The sequence below is a fragment of the Archocentrus centrarchus genome, chromosome 6 (assembly GCF_007364275.1).
Source record: "Archocentrus centrarchus isolate MPI-CPG fArcCen1 chromosome 6, fArcCen1, whole genome shotgun sequence".
Classification (NCBI taxonomy): Eukaryota; Metazoa; Chordata; class Actinopteri; order Cichliformes; family Cichlidae; genus Archocentrus; species Archocentrus centrarchus.
In genome coordinates this window covers 33,905,203-33,918,162 of record NC_044351.1, presented here as the reverse complement: position 1 = coordinate 33,918,162, position 12,960 = coordinate 33,905,203, and the positions used below count along the sequence as shown (strand labels likewise).

Sequence of the window (12,960 nt, the reverse complement as noted above, 5' to 3'; positions counted from 1 at the left end):
TTCTTTTCCTCTTCTCACTCACTTACTCTCAGGCATGTACACAAGGGTTCCAGTTTCCTGAGCAAAGAAGAAACAGAGGGTCATTAGCTGTCCACTGAAAAGTTTTTAGCAAGATACTGGAGCGCTGACATCAACTAACTACTCCACTTTGAGCCACTCCCGAATGGCTGCACTGCTCACCCTATCGCTAAGGCAGAGGTGGCCAACTCCAGGCCTTGAGAGCCGGTGTCCTGCAGGTTTTAGATGTGTTCCTGATCCAACACACCTGAATCACATATAGAAGTCATTAGCAGGACTCTGGAGAACTTGACTGCATACTGAGGAGGTAATTCAGCCATTTGATTCTGGTGTGTTGGATCAGGAGTTGTCCACCCCTGCTGTAAGGGAAAGGCCAGCCATGCTATGGAGGAAGCCCATTTCTGAGGGTGAGGGTAGGGACGCAGATTGAGTGGTAACTCTACAGCTTTGCTTTCACACTCAGCTCCCTCTTCACCATGACAGACCGGTGCAGCGTCCTCATCACTGTAGACTCAGCCCTGATCCGTCTGTCAATCTCCCGCTCACTTCTCCCTTCCATGACCCAACCCCAGCATCCATAATCTTGGAGTAATATTTGATTCCTCTTTGAGCTTTGACTCCCACGCACACTCAAATATCCTCGAGAGGATGAAAAGCTGGATGATAGTTCCACAACCAGGATGAAAACTGCATTGTTCCACTTGAATCCGAGGTTCAACTAACGGACAGACCCTCCTTTCTAGCACCCTGGCAGAGACCATACGGAGGAGGCTGAATAGTGTGATCCCCTGAAAGTTGGACCCTTCTTAAAGATGGGGACTACCACCCTAGTGGCACCACCCCAGATCTCCATGCAATGTTGCAGAGGCGTGACAACCACGACAGCCCTGCAACATCCAGAGCCTTCAGGAACTTCAGGGCAAATCTCGTCCATCCCAGAGGCCCTGCCACCAAGCAGTTGTTCATCCACTTCAGTGACCTCACCCTCAGTGATGGGCGAGTCGTCCCCCTCGTCCTCAAAATTCCAGTCCCACAGGCTAACTGAGCCCGATAGGCCACCTTCTTCATCTTGATGGCTCCCCTCACCTCCCAATATGAAGATGGAGTCATCAGTCACCCGGCAACTCCAAGAAGGGTGGGTACTCTGAACTGTTATTTGGCACATCAGCCAATAGTTGAAAAACAGTCAGGACCTGTTCTTTTTTGGTGAACTGGCACTTTATGGTGGTGGAGGGGTTTGAGTATCCCAGTGATCCCAAGAGCTATGTTGTCCGGGGGGGTTTGTCCCCCTGGTAGGGTCTCCCATTGCAAATTGGTCCTGGGTGAGGGGCCAGACAATGAAATTCCAAAGACTCCTATGGAAGAGTCACCAAGGGAATTGTTTCTCATGCCTGGGATAGGGTTGTCAGGGCCCCACCCTGGAGCCAGGCCTGAGGAGGGCCCTGGCGGACCCATCCCTCCCTATCAAGACACTCAGTCTCTGTACAGGAAAATTATAATTAGATACCCAAGAGGGACACTGTTATTATTAGAGTTGACAAACAAATTTTCCATTACATGCATCTTTGAGGTTATCTGTTTCTATGATCGGTGTGGAGCAGCTGCAGAGATGTTCTTTGATGGATGATTTTTTACCACTTCCTCTTACCCAAAAAAGCAAAAAATAAACCCTCACCACAACTCTGATCACTGCCCTTTATATGCGTCTGAAAATACATTACCAGTCAGATCACTTCTTGCAGCAGCAACAGAAGGACATCATCATCATCACATCCACAGTGAAGTCAGGATGAAGACCACGGTGGGACTGCTGCTTCTGCTGCTCACTGTTTATCACTGCGCTGCCATCCGTAAGTCTGTCACTCTGCTTTGACTCTGGATAAATGTCATCAGAGGCCCGGTTTTTAATTTTTATTTAATTTTATTAGTCATCATAATAACTTGTATGAATTACAACATTGGGAAAGTATGAATCCAGGGTAAATAAACCTCAGATTATATTTTGTTGTTAAAGTTTTTAACGTGCTCTTTAAGCACATTAAAAATTTTAACTTACTGTTATTTATTTGTCCTTTATGGAGCATCAGGGCCACACTGATAAAAAAAAAATCTAACTTAGCATTTTGAGAATAAAGTCAAAATTTTGAGAAAAAAGTCTAAACGTAGAAATTAAAGTTGTCGTTACAAGTCAACCAACTGCCACGTCTGCTCTACGCTCTCCAAAATGTTTTGTGTAGATGAATTTGTGAAACTAAACTTTAGAATCGTTTTTAGTAAGAAGGAAATTATTTCTCTTTTAGCACAAAAACATGATGTAGTTATAAGTATTCAAGAGATTCAAGAGCGTTTTATTGTCATGTGTACAGGAAACAGTCAGTTACACTGAACAATGAAATTCTTATTCTGCACTTCTTCTGCTCAATAATAATAAATATCAAAATATATGTAATCTAAAAAGAAGAGCAGAGAAAAAGTAAAACAAATAAAGGAACTATAGAAGATAGACAACTTATGTCTGTGTAGATTCTCAGTCATCCAGGTCATAGTAGTCTCTGGAGCTTGAAAAAGGCGACTGGACTTCTTTTTGTTTCTTGAAGACGTTTCACCTCTCATCCGAAAGGCTTCTTCAGTTCTCAACCAAAAGGTGGAGAGACCCAGGTATTTAAACCCCTGTGGGCGTAGTCCCCTGGAGGTGGTTATGACCCTCTATTGATCATGTGCGTGAACACATGATCAATAGCGTGAACACATGATCAATAGACAACTTATATATATGAGATAGACCATACAGAGGATGATGAATTTTGCTGTTATTTTTTAAAAAGTTCCAGTTTAAAAATGTAACTTTCACGATGCTGAATCAACTTTTTGTCTTCACTGTTTGATCCAGGTTAAAGAAGCTGTGGTTCTGTTTGGATTAGAATAGAATAAATTATTATTGATCTCTGGCTCTCTTCCTCAGCAGATGACCCCCCCCTCCCTGAGCCTGGTTCTGCTGGAGGTTTCTTCCTGTTTAAAGGGAGTTTTTCCTTCCCACTGTCACCAAGTGCTGCTCATAGGGGGTCGTTTAGACTGTTGGCTTTTCTCTGTATTATTGTAGGGTCTTTACCTATAATACAAAGCGCCTTGAGGCGACTGTTTGTTGTGATTTGGTGCTATATAAATAAAATTGAATTGAATGTGTAGAAACTCGGTGATACATTTTTTCAGATTAATTCTGTAACCTGTGTTCATCTTCAAGCCTGCATTACCAGCTGGGTATGATGGACCCCAAATGGATATTTGCTCAGTGTCAGCTCAGAGTTGTGGCAGGTTAATCCAGCCATAACTTGGAGATTCAGGCCCTCTGTTTAGTGTAAAGATGTGCTGGCTTTCTGAGGTCACTAAATGAATATGGTGATTAAAAATCTCTCTTTTTCTTCCAGTTCAAGTACTGACATCTCCAGGAGAATGCTGTTTGAATGTCTTTACAGGAAGGATACCTGCACTGAAAATTATCTCTGTCACCAAGACTCACAGAAGCTGTCTTGAAAAAGCATTTGTGTATGTCACTACAGAGAGTAATTTAGAGTAATAATAAACTTTCAAAACAAAATGCATGAGACACAGTGTGGTATTTTTCAGTCCTAACTCTGTTGTAATTTTCCTGCAGGATCCGTACAGCTGCAGGGAGGAGAGTCTGTGTGAGCCAGAGTGTCACCTGGGCTCAAAAGGCTTTTAAGCAGCAGCAGATCAGTGATGATCTTCAGAGTTCATCATCAACAACAATAAAGCTCTGTTATGTTAATCTGGGCTAACAGCATTTTATTATGACTGTATTTTCTAAGATGCTTTGCGATGAATCAGTAAACCCACACTCTTGTATTGCTTCAGATCCCCTCCAGGAATGTTTCAATAAAAATATTCTGCTCTGAATGACAATCTGGTGATTTTTAATGAGACATTTCCAACACCTCATCACTCACAAAAATAGAAAGTAGTGGCTGGTTCATGCCCTGTTGTGAGGGCGACAGCCGACCCCTGCTGGCCACTTCTTGGTTTGACCTGAATTACACTTTCTGTCATGTTAACAAGCTTCTGTGCTGGACCCAAGAAACACACAAAACAACTGACTTATTTACAGTGAGAGAGTTAGTACAGCTGATTTTAAGATGGTGGAGCTTAATGTCTGGGAATAGGAAGCTTTACTTGAAGTACAGAGAGTACACGGTCTAGGAGGGTATGACCGGTATGGCTGAGACAGAGACCGGGCAGGCAGGCTGCAGTCTGTAGATGGTTGTTATGCAGTTGGTGTGGCTGAGCAGCAGTGAGGTGGTTTAATCACAGGAGGGAACAGGAACAGGAACATGAGGCTGCAAGTCGAGATCCTTCACACACAACTCACGAGGGGTGACGGGACAATCTGGCGGAGAGCCACAGTCAAGCCTAAACACACAGCCCCAGGATGAGAAGACTGCCAGGTGTCTGAGATGGCACAGCTTCGCCCCCCAGAAGGTGGAGAGGATGGATTTCCAGAATTATTAAAAGCAAAAAATGTAAATGAAATTTAATCTCAGGTCAGTCGTCCATCTGATTCCCCTCATGTACGAGGTTAAGACCAGTGAGCTGATCAGTGAGGAGCTCGGCATCGCTGACAGCATCCATGGCACGGAGGCCAGACTCATGCACAAAGACGCCTCAGAGACACCTGAGCAATAACTGAAGTGCTATCATACTGTAACACCCTGAGCCAAGCAAAAGCAGACTCTACACTGGGTTTACTTCTGCAAGCAAAGCACATTTAACTGATGTATTAAATGTGCTTTGCTTACAAAAATAAAACACTGATATTTATCCAGCAGTTTGTTACATCAGAACTTAACTGCGAGCACGTTCTCCCCGTCTGTGGTGGTGGGTCTGGTCCAGGTGAGGATCAAGCTGGTCTCTTGCAAATCCAGCTGGTCGCACTGATATTGTTTTAAACCATGTTGCTGAGGCAGCTTTCATTTTGTAGCACTTATATGGTATATACAGTAAACATGACTCAGCATTGCTGCATATTTGCTGTGTTTCAAAGCAGAAAATTGTTCTCCACAAACTCTGGCCTCTCTTCTCATGAGAATAAACAGACAGATTCAAATAATAAAGATCTTTATTAATAAACATTTAAGAATTTGGTAAATGCTGAGTCAACACTCAGCTGTCCCAGCTGTGCAGAAAATGAACTTTACAATAAATAAACCTTAATTGATTAAAGATGATTTTCTTATGCAGAATGGACCAAGTTATAAACTACAATATGATACGATACTGAACTACGATATGATGTCACAGTGACATGGCATTAAAAAAACCTGCCACTGAAACTCCTTTAATTAAAGGATGAACTTACAGAGAAATACCAAAACTTCAGAACAGGTCCAAATGAGCCGATTCAGAGGAAGAACAAGTTTGTTTTTCTATCCTAGAAGTCAACTTTTGATTTAATAACAGCGTGTTTCTTGTATTCATGTAACATAACAACTTTGGCGGGTGCTTTAGAGCGACCCATTCCTTCACAAATGTTTGCAAAGGCAGGCCGCTGCTTTATTATTTTAAACCTGTGGTAATGGTAATAAACACAGCTGCACTCACACATTAAGAGCTGCGGCCCAGTACTTTTGTCCATATAGCGGACATCAGAATTCTCCAGTGTATATGATAATCATAGACATCCTGAGCTCCCTCACAGTGTTGATGTCACCGCCTTTCTGCTTAAAGAGGTTCGAGGTGAGTTTTGACACATTTGATACAGACTGCTCTTCAACAGAAGCCATTAAAACTGAACCAGAACAGATAAATACTGATCACTGACATCAACTAATGCCATCTTATTTGCTGATATGTCGATATCAGCCAACAGGTCTAACATATTAATTAATATTTATCGGTTATATGTGTGAACTGCAGCTCTTCCTGCTCTTGACGTCTCTGCCCTGAGCGAGTTTCATCAGCGGTGACTCGGGCCTGGGCGACGGTCTCTCTCCTTTGTTCTTGAAGAAGAAGGATTCGTTGAGTCTCATCTGGACCGCTCTGACCTGCAGACCGACAAAGATCAGTGTAACTGAGCGGTTTTATGACGCTTCAGGTCTGCTTTTTCTTTTTCAGATAATTTTACTGAATTCTTCTGAGAAATGTCTGTTCGCTGTTGTTCTACACCTCTATGTGAGGAAAAAAGATCAATGTATGTATGTTTTTCATACAGTTATTATGAGTCTGCCAAAAAACTATATCATATCATTTGCACAGCTCTGGCTGTGCAAAGAAGCCCCGCCCACCCGCTGTTAGTGCAGGGCGGCCAATCAGAAGAAAATTAATGGATGCTGCCTTAAAGGAGGACTTTGTACTGCTACTCAAGAAGAGGTTAAAGCTTCAGCAACTTTTACAGTACATAGTACAGTATGTAGTATATAGAATTATATACCAACCACATAAATGTTTCATAACCCAATCTTTAGCACGTCTCAGCCCCTAAAACTGCTGGGAATTGTAGTTTTTAGCAAATGTTATTCAAACAGATGAACCAGCAGTGGGTGCAGGATTTTAGTGAAAATAAAGAAAATCCAGGAGCAGGATCACGCGGTCTCACCTGAATCAGGTCCAGCTTGCCCATGCGGCACGGCTGCTCGCTGTCCTCGCTGGACGTCGTCGTGTCAGCAGACTTTTGATCAGACTCTGAAAACTGCGGGCTGGGAGTAGTTTCCCCTCGGCCCGAAGGCAAACGCTTCTCCTTCACGTGTGAAGAATCAGATGGGGCCTTGCCTCCTGCTTCTCCTTCGTTTTTGACCTCTAGTTCCGACAAACTGCTCCTGAGGTCTTTTCTCGCCTTCTGCGGAAGGCTCAGGTCTAAAGGTTTCAGGTCCTCGAAACAAACGGTTGGTCTACTTTTCTGGCAGAAGCTGAGGTAGGAGGAGAGCTCAGTGGTGAAGAAGTTTTCTGTCTGTGTTGAAGAGCTCACTGTGGGCCTGGGAGGTAGCAGTGACTCATCGATACGTGGAAGGGATGAAGGGGATTGCTGATTTGGAGGACAGGTATTTTGCTCTGCAACTTCCAAGGAGGACTTTACAACGACTGGCTCATCCAGGAAAGGATTCCCCACTCTGTGCTTTAAACTTACGGGACGTGCGACGCTCTTCTCTTCACAAACGTTTGTGTTTTGTGTCAGAAAGGACTTTGTTTTCTTCCTCTGTAGTTTATGTAATGCTTTATTTTCTTCAGCTTCTTCTGGGTTCGACTGCACGCACAGCTGATGAGGCTGTGAGCCTTGTGGCCATTTGTCTGCTTCTTCATGAAACCGTTTCACCAGCGGAGGATGCTGGCTGTTGCCTTGCTGTGTTTGCAGTTCAGGAGATGCCACAAGAGGTCTGTAACTAGCTTCGCCTCTGGAGGGATCGGGGAGCGGTTTTCTGAAAGTCTTCTGGGTAATAAACAAATCCTGGCTGTTGATGTCGTCACTGGTGCACTGAGAGCCATGATCGGGACTGCTCCCTGTCACTGCGACCTGCGAACAGCTCTCAGCGTCTCTCACGGATTCCTTCTCTTCGATGGATGATGATGCAAATTTAGGGCGTTTGATACGGATGTGACAGGGCGGCACGTCAAACACGACTTTGTTTTTTCTTTTGCTTTTCTTCCTGGAGTCTGGAGTCAGAGGATCAGGTGGATACGATGCTTCAAGGTTCTCAAAAAACGTTTCCTGTGCACTATTTCGCTCTTCAAATAAAAGACTGACATCGAACTCTAAAGGCAGTCTACGTTTCTCCTTTTCTTTTTTCTTTTGTTTCCTTTCCTTCATTGCATCTCTGAATTTGAAGTTTTTATTTTTCTTTTTCTTCTGGATGCTCTCTTGTGTTTTCACAGTCATGCTGGTTTTGTGTTTTTTGTGTTTTTTTCTTTTTCTTTTCTCAGCTTCAAAAAAGAAGTCTGCCTCCTCAAAGTCGAACATCATTCTGTATGAAAGAAAAAGGAAAAGAGGTTAGTCTCAAATTCATAAAGTTTGCAGTTTAAAGCATGTTTCTCTTACTAATTAATGTTATTACAGCAAGCAAAAACATACCATTCAATAATATTAATATCACATGACTTAAGTGGTGCCATGTTTTTTGATTACAGTCATACCCAGAGCCTAGAGCATTGTGCCAACTCACTCGCACCTGACATTATATGAGGAGGAGACGTGCCACAGTGCTCACAGATATCCTGTGCACTGTGCTGAGAACAAAATGATGTAACAGCAGTCAGTGGAAACCAAAATTGGGAATAATCAAATAATCAGCAGATGATAATGGACCAAAACTGTCCCTAGCTATAGCCGTTTATTTCATAGGTTCTTTGTACCTTTAAATCAGTTTAAATCATCCTCTTCTGCTTATTCTGTTCATTCTGTCATTTCATACAAACCTGCCACACTCTGCCTCTGTTTCCATCACCTGATCTTCCACACCTTTCTGAAATGTCTCTGCTCATTATTACCTTCATTATAAATAAGCCATTCCACCATTGCCATGTTTCTTTGACTACATCCCAATTGTTTCTCAGCCATTCGCATCCCCAGTTTTCAATTTCTTTTTGTCTGCCAGCCTTGGAAGCTTAGCTGTGTGGACAGATGCATCATATTCTTGGGACCTGTATCCATCATGTTTGTAGTTTTTGGTGATGAAACATCCTATAAGGTAAGGGGAATGACTACAGGGATTTTCCTACTTGGTAAAGCACTCAGTATCTGTAAATTAAGACACTTAAATTAGCATACTTATATATAATAGATAACTAATGAGGTTTAAAGCTGAAGTTTTCTGGTTTAGACTAAACCAGAATAAGCCATCTTTGCTACCTCCAGAAGGTTCTAAGGTACAAATGGCGTCTGTAACATTGCAGCAATCACTGTAACTGAATGTGGAAATTAGCAGCATGAGTTAAATGAGTTATATTCAAGTGAAATGGACTTTCCTTCACTTCTCCCCTCGTTTATAAATTAGCTTAAAGCTGCTGCATGTCGGCACATCAGTTCAAGCTTATCCAATTCAGGGGGTGCTGGAAAAATCCATCAACTATTATAAAAAAAACCTAAAAGCTGAACTTTAAGCGCGCTTTTCGCAGGTAAACTATTTCGGAAGGTCCCATGACCTGTTCGGAGGCTGAAATTTAAATTATCATAATACAAAACTCTTTTCTTTTGGATGTAAGCTAGCAGTTACCTCCCTCCGAAGAAACACTCAGCTGCAGCCGCAGACGCCACTTCAAAGAGACCGCCGAGAGCGCATGCGGCGTTCAAGTACTTCTGGTAAAGTCCGGCTCCGGAAAACATTATAACATTATTCATATGTCTAAGTGTATCAAACGACACCCCTAACACACGCACGCACACACACACACACACACACACACACACACACACACACACACACACACACACACACACACAAATTCATATAAGACCCAGCAAACTAATCTGGACTGTAACAGTAACGTAATAGCAGGCTATTAAGATACACTATTAACAGTAATTTTATAAGAAACACTGTAACCTTGTTTTTCAGCTCACCTGGACTAATCTTAGAATAACCATACTCTGGTTGTGTGTTACTGGCACTTGCGCCAATGTATGTATATATTTTTATACATTCTATTTTTTGTATATTTTACACATTGTTTATTTTCTGTATATCTCTTGATTATATTGATTATACTAGATTATAATATTTTTATTTTTATTTTTATTTTAGAGAGTTTGATTTTCTGTTACGTGGCACTGAACAGGAGTGGCCCTCCAATCTCATTGTACATCCTGTATAATGACAATAAAGGCATTCTATTCTATTCTATTGTTAGTTATCTAAGTCAGGTTGGTTATCTAAACAGGTTGTCAGGGGTCAAACAGAGAGACAGAGATTTGTTTAGACTCACATCCGAACCTAAAGCCGATTTAGATTTCCGTTTGACTTCACAAGCATGTCTCTGGACCGCGGGAGAACAACACAAACTCCACAGGACGACACCCAGCCAAGCGGTTTTCTTGTTTCCCGCGATGGGGCAACTACACTAACGCTTTCTTGTCAAACACTGCCACCTACTGGTAATAATAATAATAATAATGGGACCACTAAATTCAAGTTATTCTTAGTCATTTGCTGAAATGCCATAAAACATTTTTTTTGTAAATCTTAATCTTATTAGTTGGAAGTTCAACCGATTCCCAGAGTGATGCTTACAGATTATTATATCATTATTAATAATCTAATTATTGTTAATGACCTTCAGAAAGCCTGGAGAGCTGATGCTGAAGACCAGCTTTAAAAAAAATTACAAGAAAGTCTGGCTCTTTGAAAGCAAAGTATAAAGAAATGAGGCATTGCTCAAGACTTTTGCACAGTAGTGTAGATATTTTTAATATTCCTTATTCAAGAAGTCCAAATGTGTTGCTTTTATTTCATTCCAATGTCAGACTTTTCCCCACTGATAACACAATGCTGTGTGTGCCTGCGTGTGAGTCACATTCAGGCTGTGAAGAACAGGATCAATGTGGGATTTCATTTCATGGGAAGTTATTGTCCATCTTCAGTGTTCAACAAGCACGACTGAGGTGTTGAATTACACGATGTGGCGTTCACTCTCACGTGACAGTGAAATCTCTGAGGATTCAGCTGCCCAAGGTACACATTACCTTTTAAGTGACAGATACCTGGGTCTTTACATTGTGAGGTCTTTGTCAAAGATACCTGTTGATGAGTCAGTAACAACCTGTTACTGTAGTTACCTCTGAAACCTTTCAGCCAATCATCAGCTCTTTACATTTATGGGTAAACACGGTCGTGGATCTTCATGATCTCTACAACAGAAATCATCCACTGAACACGCTGAGCAGGTCAGTTTTATAATCTGCTTTCACCTCGGTCATCAGTAAGTTCACCTGATAATTTAAACACATGGAAATCTCACCAGGGAATCATATAGATACATTATAACTGGTTAATATGTAACTTCTGCCAAGTTAAATCATTATAATAAACATATATCTGACACTAACCTCTAATGATTATAGTTTAGGCTGAACAGGCTCAGTCTTAGATTGAGTTTGGTGGATAAATATTAAAAATATATATAAAAGCCTACCCTAGAAACTCACCACATACACCAGAATTACATTTTGTGTTGCCATGCAGAAGCCCCAAATTGTCAGCTATTTTTGGTCTGCCTGGGAGTTTGAAAGATGTTGTGAGTAAGACTTTTGCTGCCCTGCAGCTCTAAATGACCGGAGTCTGTGGGGGCTGATGGGGATGATTAACACACATGACTCAGACGATACTTTGCCTCAGGCTGAGATTTCTATTCTTCTCGCTCTGTTGTGGGTTTAAAAAAAGACTCTGGACACAAAAAAAGCAACAATAGACTCTGGCACAAAATCATTTTATTTTCAGTGTTTCGGGGTTTTTTGGAGGGGTCTGTCATGAAGACTGATTTGATTCTCCTCATGTGAAGTCTGACAATGAAGACCAATCAACACTCTTAGCATGTTGGGGGAATAATGTGATTCCCGTTGTGCTCCCATATTAGTCAGGTTGGGGGGGGGGGGGGGGGGGGGGGGCATTTCATTTTCATCTGGGGGGAGTTTTGCTGTTTCCATGCCAACCAGATGGAGCTAGGCACCAAAGCTCAGAGAGGAGTGTGTGTGTGTGTGTGTGTGTGTGTGTGTGTGTGTGTGGTGAAAGAAGGCCTGACTGAAAGTATGACTTTGGAGCCAGGAATGATATTTTCTGGAGATTTTTTTCCTCTTTCCTTCCAGCTTCAGATGGATTCTGCTTTAGACCAGAGACACAGGCGACTTTAGCTCCACGCAGTCTGCAGTAGAGACTTTAATGCAGTCCTTTCACTCTAAGTTGGTTTACAGTCAAACAACAATTTTTTCACTTTTGGGATTCATGGTTACTATTCTGCCCCTCAGAGGGGGGAACGGGGTATTGTTTTCTGTCAGTTAACAATATTACAGCAACACTACCAGACCGATTTATACCAAATTTCCATGAAAAATTATGACATTTTTCCCATAATTGGGTCAAGGTCAGAGGTCAGGTTTTCTGAAAAACTTCTGACCATGATAACTCAAGAGCGATGTCACCAGGATGGTCAAATTCACACCACAGAAGAATCTACTAAACATCTCAGACAGCTTCATTCTTACCATAATAATGCCAGTCACAGAAAGTGACAGTATTATCAGTGGTTTGCATTTATTATGATTTTAGCATTTCTTATTCTTGGTTCTTACTCAGAGGCTCATACACACCCACTGAGACCTACTGAGACCTGGTACAGCATGTGTTCTAGGACTTGTAATTTCTGGGGACTTGTGCCACCTACAGAGAGTAGGAAGCACTGGTCTGTATTTTTTTTGTTGTCATGTAGCCCCTTAACTGGCAAGGGCCCGGTGACGGGCCGTTTGTAGTCCCTTTTATATGGCAGGCTAGACCCTCCCATTTTTATTGACACGTCATTCGGCCAATCATGTAACTGGCTGCACCAAATCACCTGACAAAGCTACGTGACGCCCTCTGAGTATTATTGGCTCTGGGAAACCCATTTCTTAACATGATTGGCCGAATGAGGTGTCAGTCAAAATGGGCGGGTCTAGCCTGCCATATAAATGCACTTCATTCGGCCCGCGGACCAGACGCAGCCGATTAATAGGCTATGAAATGGGTTGTTCAGAGCCAATAATAACCAGAGGGTGTTATGTAGTTGTTTCAGGTGATTTTATTTGCTGCCAGTTAAGGGGTTAAAGCATCTTTTCATGCTTAAATTTGGTTTAAAAGTAAAACTGATCCGATCCAGATTCTGGATTTGCAGGCTACTTGAATTTAACGTGGGAAATAGGACGTGTGTGTTATCTCAGTGATTCAGTGTTTGGAGAGGGGGCGGGGCTTGCTG

The 12,960-nt window shown here is 42.2% G+C and overlaps 2 protein-coding genes across 2 annotated transcripts; one reads left to right on the top strand and one right to left on the bottom strand.

Moving 5' to 3' along the window:
- Positions 1 to 1,768: 1,768 nt before the first annotated feature.
- Positions 1,769 to 3,868, top strand: LOC115781411 (C-C motif chemokine 8-like). The gene is made up of 3 exons (XM_030731052.1): positions 1,769 to 1,868; positions 3,444 to 3,561; positions 3,671 to 3,868. Exons 1-3 carry the CDS (start codon positions 1,808 to 1,810, stop codon positions 3,813 to 3,815), a joined length of 324 nt encoding a protein of 107 aa, XP_030586912.1. The 5' UTR covers positions 1,769 to 1,807; the 3' UTR covers positions 3,816 to 3,868.
- Positions 3,869 to 5,262: 1,394 nt separating this feature from the next.
- LOC115782027 (uncharacterized) lies at positions 5,263 to 9,343 on the bottom strand. The gene is made up of 3 exons (XM_030731996.1): positions 9,234 to 9,343; positions 6,626 to 7,985; positions 5,263 to 6,074 (listed from the first exon to the last, which is right to left on the bottom strand). Exons 1-3 carry the CDS (start codon positions 9,341 to 9,343, stop codon positions 5,928 to 5,930), a joined length of 1,617 nt encoding a protein of 538 aa, XP_030587856.1. The 3' UTR covers positions 5,263 to 5,927.
- Between the last annotated feature and the right edge of the window lie 3,617 nt (positions 9,344 to 12,960).

Bases quoted from the DNA above. Each gene is read 5' to 3' on its own strand.
- LOC115781411 (XM_030731052.1), top strand. From the start codon at position 1,808: ATGAAGACCACGGTGGGACTGCTGCTTCTGCTGCTCACTGTTTATCAC. The intron at 1,869-3,443 runs GTAAGTCTGTCA...TTTTTCTTCCAG, and splicing joins TTATCACTGCGCTGCCATCC to TTCAAGTACTGACATCTCCA. The intron at 3,562-3,670 runs GTATGTCACTAC...ATTTTCCTGCAG, and splicing joins TGTCTTGAAAAAGCATTTGT to GATCCGTACAGCTGCAGGGA.
- LOC115782027 (XM_030731996.1), bottom strand. From the start codon at position 9,343: ATGTTTTCCGGAGCCGGACTTTACCAGAAGTACTTGAACGCCGCATGC. The intron at 7,986-9,233 runs GTAACTGCTAGC...TCTTTCATACAG, and splicing joins GAGTGTTTCTTCGGAGGGAG to AATGATGTTCGACTTTGAGG. The intron at 6,075-6,625 runs GTGAGACCGCGT...GTCGGTCTGCAG, and splicing joins GCAAGCTGGACCTGATTCAG to GTCAGAGCGGTCCAGATGAG.